General features: G+C 41.8%; 1 protein-coding gene across 1 annotated transcript; it reads left to right on the plus strand.

Annotated features, from left to right (window-relative positions):
• The first annotated feature begins 9 nt into the window (after positions 1–9).
• dsela (dermatan sulfate epimerase like a) lies at positions 10–5,701 on the plus strand. The gene has a single exon (XM_079819237.1). The coding sequence runs from the start codon at positions 794–796 to the stop codon at positions 4,376–4,378; it is 3,585 nt and encodes a 1,194-aa protein (XP_079675363.1). The 5' UTR covers positions 10–793; the 3' UTR covers positions 4,379–5,701.
• The last annotated feature ends 3,853 nt before the right edge of the window (positions 5,702–9,554 follow it).

Raw genomic sequence — 9,554 nt, forward strand, 5'->3', positions numbered from 1 at the left:
CGTGCATATTAAAAAGTGTTAATGCGAAAGTGATAGTTGTAGCCTACTAGATAACTTGGAAGATGGAAAAAGCGACTTGCCTTTATAACACTGAGACAGTTCTGTCATGGAAGAAGAATTCGATGGAGGAAACTTAACCCTAAAACCTAAAAAGTGACTCTGAAATGGCTTGAAAGCATATGGATTCTTCAAGTCTGTCTTTGCTTCAATGAGAAAACATCCCCACTTAGGCAAACGTCCCAGCAAGCGGTAAGTTTCCTTCACCTCAAAGTGGATTAATGGATTATCTCGCTTCTCGTGTCAGAAGATGAGTAAAAGGCGTTAACAGTGACTTTACATGCTGTCGTGAACGCTGCGACATTCTCTGGAAACAGCGGATCAAACTTGTAATGACGGATTCTGAAACGGAAGTTTCTTTGACACATCTGCATTTATGATATTTCCGTTATGGCACTTACGCGGATATCATTGTAAATATTAGCCAGAGATAATATTAACATTTTTATCCAGTTAACAGCGTACAAATAAATGCGGAAGATTTTTGTTTTGCGTGGGTTTATCAAGTTTTAGTTTAGACGGAACACTATTTATGGAGTTAAAAGAATGTTTTCTCAACGAAATATGAACGTTTTTTCTACGCTCTAAATACAGCTATAGACACTTGGTTTTTTTGCCCTAAAGGGAAATAATATCTGCGGCCCTACATGTAAATTAAGTTGGAGTAATACAATTTTTTGGGCGCTTTGGAGGAGGAGCTTTCAAAGAGAAACGCACCACATCTGTTTCTTGGATCATGGTCATGGAGAACATGCAGAGGTCTGCGGTTCTGCTCTGTGTCTTGGCTGTGGGATTTGCTTTCTGTGGAATTTCGTCTGCCTCAGACAGATATGTGTCTTTGAATGAACACCAAACAGACAATACCAGCTTGTCAACACACCTTCACCCCAAGCTATACTTTGATCAGACAGAGGTGGGTTTAATGAAACAGAGGGCCACCACCACGCATAGACACATATTCAAAGTGATTCAAAATGCTGTTTCTGTTATGTTATCCAATGCAGCTGCTTACCAGCCTCCGGTGAACCATGAGGATTTCGGCAAGAAATGGAATGAGATTTATGGCAACAATTTGCCACCTCTTGCACTATACTGTCTGCTTCAACCTGAGGATGCGTCCGCCTCTCAGTTTTTGATTGAGTACATGGACAGAATGGTGGAGTATCCCGATTGGATGGTGTCCAGTGCCCCAAATGATGAAGTTCCGATAGCCCACTCTCTCACTGGTTTTGCCACAGCATATGATTTCATTTACACCTCTCTTGACACGAGGAGAAGATTGCGATACCTCAAGAAAATACGATCTGTTACCGAGGAGCTTTTCGAGCTGTCCAAGCACAGAGGATGGGGAAAACAGTTTCTACAGAACCACCAGACAACTAATATAATAGCCATTCTCATTGGTGCTCTTGTGGCAGGGGAACATAATGACCCAGAGACCATGATATGGAAGCAAATATCAGTAAACTACATGGAAAAGACCATGTTCCTTCTCAGCCACATTGTTGACGGCTCTCTCGATGAGGGTGTCGCATACGGGAGCTATACAGCAAAATCCATCACTCAGTATGTTTACTTAGCGTTGCGTCATTTTCAGATAGACAACACACAGAACAACTGGCTCAGAGCACACTTCATGTTTTACTTCGCTACTCTGCTTCCTGGATTTCAACGAACGGTTGGCATTGCGGACTCAAATTACAACTGGTTCTATGGGCCAGAAAGCCAGCTTGTATTTCTGGATGCATACGTGCTCCGAAATGGCTCGGGAAACTGGCTGGCAGAGCAAATTAGGAAGCACCGTCCTAAAGATGGACCCATGATGCAATCAGCAGCCCAACGGTGGGCTACTTTGCATACAGAGTACATATGGTATGACTCTGATTTAACTTCAAAGCCTCTGCCTGACTTTAACAAAGCAACCATGCATGTTTTCTCCAATTGGGGTGTGGTGACGTATGGGGCTGGGTTACCTCAAGCTCAGGGGAATACCTTTGTGTCATTTAAATCTGGAAAATTAGGAGGGCGAGCCGTGTACGATATTGTCCATGCCCAACCTTATTCCTGGGTAGAAGGCTGGACGAACTTCAACCCAGGGCACGAGCACCCTGATCAAAACTCCTTCACTTTTGCGCCAAATGGACAGGTGTTTGTCTCTGAAGCTTTGTACGGTCCTAAATACAGCTATCTTAACAATGTACTGGTATTTGCCCCCTCGCCCACCAGCCAGTGTAATCAGCCATGGGAAGGACAGTTGGGGGAATGTTCAAAGTGGCTACGATGGGGAGAAAAGGAAGTTGGGGAAACCGCCGGGGAGGTCATCGCTGCTTCATCGCATCAGGACATGTTGTTTGTGAGTGGAGAGTCTGCTTCGGCCTACTCATCCGCAATGAAGCTAAAGAGTGTGTATCGGGCACTTGTGCTTCTCAACTCTCAAACGTTATTCGTGCTGGACCACATTGAGAAACACGAGCACTCCCCTATCAGTTCCCTCAGTGCGTTTTTTCACAACCTAGACATTGATTTCAGATACGTTCCTCACAGATCGTTTGGAAAATACAATGGGGCTCTGATGGATGTGTGGGATGCACATTACAAAATGTTTTGGCTGGACGCACAAGGATCTAGCCCCGTTGCCAGGATACAAGAGGCAGAACAGGCTGCGGAATTCAAAAAGAGATGGACGCAGTTCATAAACGTGACCTTTCCCATGGAGAACTCTGTCGCCCGAGTGGCGTACTTGATGTATGGCCCGCACGTCAAGGTCTCGGACTGTAGATTCATAGACAACAGTAAAAACGGAGTAAAGATATCAGTGACTCTGAATGACACTGAGACTGTCGTGTCAGTTGTAACAAACTACAAAGACATTAAGGATAGACACGGTTACTTGGGCTTTGCGGGCTTTGCTAAAACCGAAGACGATCAAAGAATAGTTCAGTTTGGCCAGGGAATTCAAACTTTGCCAAGTCAAGTCACAAAAGATTTTGTGTTTGACTTTGGATTGGCAATAAACATCTCTGCGATACTGGCTTTAGGTTTTGCTTTAGCTTTCATAATAAAAAAGAGGAAATTTCATGTGCCATTCAATATGCTAATTCATTGCACGCTGATCTGTGTGCTGTTTTTGTGGGTGACTGAACTTTTGTCTGTTTTTTACGGCTGCGAACAGCTCTCATGCGAAGTTAAATCAAAAGACAGCAGCGTATATGATGGAACAGACTCTAGCGTCCCTGACCTCCTCCCCATCATCACCATCACATCTATGCCGGGCTCGGGCGCGGAGATCCTTCAGCACCTTTTTGATAACAGCTCTGACTTTGTATACCTCCGGATCCCTTCCACCTACCTGCGGTTCCCAGTGTCTCCTTTCGTCTCTCTGGTGGACGCTTGCGAGTGGTCTGGAGCTGATGCGCAAAATGGCCGATTTCGAGTTATTCAGGGATGGTTCCACTCCATAGTCCACAATGTGAAACTGCACCTGCAGAATATTCAGTTGCACCAGAGCAATGACGAAACAGGGAATAATGTCAAAGAGAGAGGACAAAGAAATAGAAGAATGCTGCTGTCAGAGCAAACAAGGACAGGAAGCGTCAAGCGCACTCAAATGGACATCGGATACATACAAGAGCTCAGGCAGCACCTGGTAAAGTACCCAAATGCCCGGCCGGTGATGAGCATGGGGAGTGGTGGCTGGTTCTTGAAGCTGCCGTATCTCCAAGAGGTCATAGGTCGCTCACTTCGCTCAGTTCATGTGGTCAGAGACCCACGTGCATGGATTTATCTAATGCTCTACAGCAGCAAGCCAAGCCTGTACTTGCGTAAGAATATTAAAAGGCACATCGCCAACATTTTTAAGCAAAACATCGATGGTGTGGATCAGGACTGTGCTGCAGTGGACTCACAGTTCCTTCCTTTAAAGAAGATCCTCTCCCAGCCAGATCCTAACCCTCTACAGCTGCTAGCTCAGCTATGGCTGGCTCACAATTCAGCAGGGCTCAAGGTGAGCGCAAGCGTCCCCACACACACTTACTTTATAGTCAAATTCGAGGACGTTGTATATTTTCCAGAAGAGACAGCGAGAAAGATACATAACTTTATTGGAATACCTATTGCACCAGCTGCATTAAACCAGCTGACTTTTGCCACGTCCACAAATTTGTATAATCTGATATATGAAGGAGATATATCACCTGCCAAAATCAACACGTGGAAGACGAATATGGCCATAGATGAGATTAAGCTCATCGAGGAAACATGTTGGCCCGTGATGGAGAAGCTGGGTTATAAAAGACATACAGTCAATCATTCTTTTTTGTAAATGTTTTTGCATTTTTCATATTGCGTCATAAGATCATTTTTGGGGAAGTTTGTCAGTATGTTTCCTCCAAATGTTGCAATATTTGTTCATCATACGACCAATTGTTTTGTGCTCTGATTCCAGTATATTTAAGCAAAGTTGATATATTATTTAAACCATACAGACAAAGCTAGAATGTCTAGATCAGCTAAAGAACAAAAAGTGATTGCTCACCACCGAAGATGAGCAACAGATGCAAATCTTGGATCACAAACACATTTAGTTTGACTGGAAGACAAGATTATGGTATTTCCCACCAGATGGGCGGCTAACAGTATTTGTCAGTGTTATGTTGTGAGATACATTATTATAATTATGCTATTGTGAGTAAACTGAATGTAATTTTCAGTCATTTTTCCACCGGGAGACCTTATTGTTTGCATTTATAAGAGCCAGTTCATGTGTAGGTCTATAAATGTGCAAAAAAGTGTTCACTTGTGTGGCTGTACGATCAGATCGTTTTATTGACTTGAAGGGAAACGTCACATCAATTGACATCAAATGTCACATCATCTTGCCAAATCAGTTGTCTTTTTTTGGTAGTGCATGTGAGCATCTTTTCTTGCTGTTGTTTCTTTGCATCCCTATATAAACTATATCAAACACCAATAGCAAATCCGTCTTACTTTTCTGAAATTATATCACTTGCTCATGATGGAATCATAAATGGAACATTTAGCAACCCAAACAAGTAAAACCACAAAACATCATATTTCTCATCTTAATGGGGAAATATTTTAATGCAGTTTTAAGAGACTACTAGCGCGAAATGTTTTAAAAGCCACAATGCAAATGGATTTTCCATGGCACCACATGCGTATGGAGTGTAATCATCACTGTGGGATAACTGAAATGGAGGAAAATAATGACAATTTATGTGATACTTTTTATGTGAAACATTTGCAAAAAGCTGCTTTAGTGTGTGTGTGTGTGGTGTTATTTGCGGAGTCATTCCTTTGTGCCCAGCATGCTTTCAAACTAAACTCAGCAAGCAATTTTTCATAGGATGGAGTCTGTATGGAGAATATTAAGTTGAATGCTTAAAAGCAAAGCCAGTCCCTACATTAGGCCATATGGCTGATCATGTAGGTCCCTGCATGTCTACTATATGTTTTTTATATAATTATTTTTCATGATTTTCAGTTTCTGAAAATGAGCAATGGTAAAAGGCATGATTTGAACTGTGAAGCAATATCTGTCACATATGTAAAACAGTATCAATAGTGTCAAGTTGAATGTGGCAATTCATTAATGTAAACATACTTGTTTATATGTACAAATAAATGGTTCAAAATTACTTGCATGTTTAGTTAGTGACAGACCTTACAAAAGACGGGAATGAAAGATTTTGCTTGCAATTCAACACCTAGAATTACTACCAAAATGTCGCCAGCAGAGGGCAGCAGATAAATAAAGATCATACAACATGTTTGAGCAGAATTTTATTATAAATATCAGGTATTTCACTATGATCAGCCGCAAATCACTGAAAAGAGCTTGCTCATTAGTGCCAACTTCACGTTTCCTTTTTACACTTGGAAAAACTTGTCATTTACACTAATAAATCTTAGAAGAGTCCGGCCTTGAGCAGTGTGATGTATTGTAAATCTTACCGTGGTTTCCTAGGTGCTAACTTAATACTTTGCAAATGTGTTTAATTCAGAAGAGCCGAACACTGGCTGTGGGTTAAACACAGAGTTGCAGCAACAGCTCATGCATTCAAATGAACGAATCATGACTATGTAGCTCACTAGATTTTGGCAGAAAATTGATTTGTTTTCAGATTATTGTATTGAAACCCTAGAAATGTGGCCTTCTAACGCATCTCATGAAAGGGATTGATAGTTTTCTTAATTAGCAGACAGTTCTACTGCCTTCTAATGCAGCAGAGCCTTCAGCATGAGCCAAAAAGCCCAGCTAGTGTTTGATCATTCACACTGGGCATGTACCCGTGGCAGCGACTTTGATGAATTAGATGGTGTTGTGAAACCAGTGCTATTTATTCTTCTTAATGTCAAGCCCTTGGAAAGAGCATACTGATAGGAACATGTTTTAGCATTATCCATCGCAATGAAGAATGCACATGGGCTCGGAAGGAGAAGATAAACGAACTTCATTCGGTTTATGGTCATGTGGTTTTAGTGGATGTTAAATTTATACTAATAAATGTATTGTGTGATAAAATTAGTATCTGAGATCAAACCTCGTGGTTAAGGCTTCTCCCAAAAGAGGGATCTCTCCTGAAGTAGACAAATGCTCTGTTAAATACGATGAACTAAAAATATGATTAGTGAGTAATGGCAGGCCTCGGAGGACTTTAGTTAACAGGCCGGGGTTTCTTATTAAAAACACCGGGGGTTGGAGGACACACAGGCCTTAAAGAAAACGCGTAATGAGTTGCGTGTAAATGCACCCATTTACGGAGCGTTTTCAAAATCTACTTCTAAATCTGCTGCTTTCAAACCATCTGTAGCCTCTCCTCCTTTGAATCAAACCAGATACAATCTAAATGCTAATCAATTTCAGCAACAAGCTCTTTTAGGGCTGACGGATTTTCTGCCGCACTCTCCGGTGTCCAGGGGGACCGGCGTGATGAGGCTTTGTTGGCGTAAAGCAGATCAGTAGACCTTTAACACCATCTCGTGAGTAAAAAAAAGTTTCACTATGTGCTTTCAGAATATTATTATGATCCTAGAAGAAGAAAAAAAACACATTCATAACATTTATGCAATGCGTTTAAACACAAGTATCAGGTCATGTCGGCAATACAAAACAGTCAAGATATGTTTCGCATCTGCACCCACATCACATTATGTATTAAGGCTTTGAATATCTAGAGTCTGGAGGGACAGGCAGAACACACAAGGTGAGGTAGAGCTGTTGTAAGACAGTGGATAAAGTGGGATCCATACTCTATTTTGGAAGATCAATGCTCCAGGAGAGCATGAGGAGAGAGGGATTACGTTAATAACACTAATAACCATGGCTGGGTCTTTAACTGTGCCAGTCTCTGAAACTGCAGCACACTAAAAGCCCCTTCCTAGTTGGACTGAGTCTTTAATTTCACCTGTGCAAATAATTAACGTTACTGTGAAGAGCTGTTTAAACTGTAAATACTGCTGATTGCAACTTTATGTCATCGATTGGTATTCATTGTTTCTTAAGTATGCTGTTGAATTGAGATTGGGGCCATTATTATTACCTAATGACTCGTCTAACCCCCCAGTAACATAGGGCATAACACACCCAAGCATTAATTAAATCAGGAGCCGTGTCCTCCGGGCACTGTAGTCCAGTTCGCTCAGTGGCAGAAGAAGGGCAATTTGAACATAACCTCAATCTGGGATTTTTCCCAAATGAAATAGTGAAACCACCGCACATAGTAATTAAGGAGACGGTGCCCCCTGAGTGCCCTCATCCTGGTCCTGCATCAGCTCACAGGCCTTTAATATTTCATCAAGATCTCTCCAGCTCTCACCTGTGCTCGTAGAGACTCTAGCCGACATTAGAACGACGCTTTGCTCTGTCAATCTCTCATAACCATTGGTTGACCCCAGAGACAGACTGTCGCCCCTCCAATCTGACAGTAGTTACCTGTCACAAACATCTGCACACACCTCTCTAACAAGAAACACATGGTTCGGCAAAATAGGATAAAATAACACAAAAACAGAGAGAGTTTCGTATGGTAATAATCATGAGGACTATGGTAGTCCTCATCGAATCATTTACTAATTTCTTTCACAAAATGAGTCGTTGTGAGTTGGGTGCGTCTCAGTCAGGTCGTGAATCAGTATATTGTGTACACGAATTTGGGCACTAGTAATGACCCAAGCTCACTACACAATGGGACACGAATGTGTCTTTGTCCAACATACTAATATTTATGAACAATAACTAAACATTTATTTTTTTAATGTTATCTAAAGTACATTATGATAAATACTTTAATTGTTACATATAGGCATACCTGCAACATTTTAGCTGTAAATCAATTAGAAATGTTAGCTAGATTATGTTCAGTACCTGTCAGTACCCGTCTCAAAACATCTTATTGTGTGTCGTCATGTGTGGTGAGCTGACTTGCATGATTTATGTTTCACACTTCAGAACTCCTGTTAAGGGAACATAGTGAGCATCGATGCTCCCTGGTTTTCACGGTGCATAGTGGGACTAAGGAGCGAACGTTTCAGTGTGCTGGAAGGATTTTTTTTTCGAATGAGACAGTCCTCAAAATGGCTGACTCCCTGATCCGTGGCCTGACTGAACTAGGGAGCTGATTGAGATGCACCCATTCTTTCAAACTATTCAAAAGTTAATTAAATAAAGAAACAAGTGGGTGTCTTTTCGTCATTAATTCACTCAAATGATTCAGTCAATATCACTATGGTATCACAATAGCTGCGTCCCAATTTAAAGGCTGCCTCCTTAGAAGATTGCAGACTTCAAAGGCCACGCCTTCAGAGGCCATGAAGGTCAGAGCTTTGTTAAAGGTGCAGTATGTAAGACTGACAGCTAGTGGTTGAAATGGGTACTGCAGTCCAAATTCAAAATATTGATTGCCCCGCCCCCTCCTCCTCAGACTGGATGCCAGTTCAAGGACAATCAACAGGAACGAGCGCAATTGACAATGGACAGGTTGAAGAGTCTCCAAGTCTCCTCGTCTTCCATTGTTGATTTATCCTCCTAGTTGATTTATTGATTTATGATGAGACTCATCGTAAAGACTCAACAGGAGACTCATCAACTTTTAATTTGATGAGTTGATTTATTGATTTATGATGAGTTGATATCGCGTTTTTTATATGCTCCCATTCATAGAGATTTTTAGATGGGTGCTGAGGCTTTATTTAGGTCGGGTATCTGCGTTCACTGGGTTCGATGGCTGTAATCACGGCCGTAGCCAGCTATGAGGTCACCGAGGTCCGGACCGCTGTAATTTTTTTCATATTCAAAAATAACATTTCAAGCTCTCTAATAAGCCATGTGAACCACATCCTATAGGCTCATATGAGTGTTTGCGATTCATGTCGCTGCGAGGAGAGTGAACGGGACTCGAGAGCTTTTTGTAAGTGAGGGCACGGGTGCCAGAGCCAGTTATTATACGCGGTTTTGGAATCGATTTCCCACTTAACGT

Source organism: Gobio gobio (genome assembly GCF_949357685.1).
Source record: "Gobio gobio genome assembly, chromosome: 6".
NCBI classification, from domain to species: domain Eukaryota; kingdom Metazoa; phylum Chordata; class Actinopteri; order Cypriniformes; family Gobionidae; genus Gobio; species Gobio gobio.

Excerpts from the sequence above, each read along its gene's own strand:
- dsela (XM_079819237.1), top strand. The coding sequence starts at position 794 with ATGGTCATGGAGAACATGCAGAGGTCTGCGGTTCTGCTCTGTGTCTTG.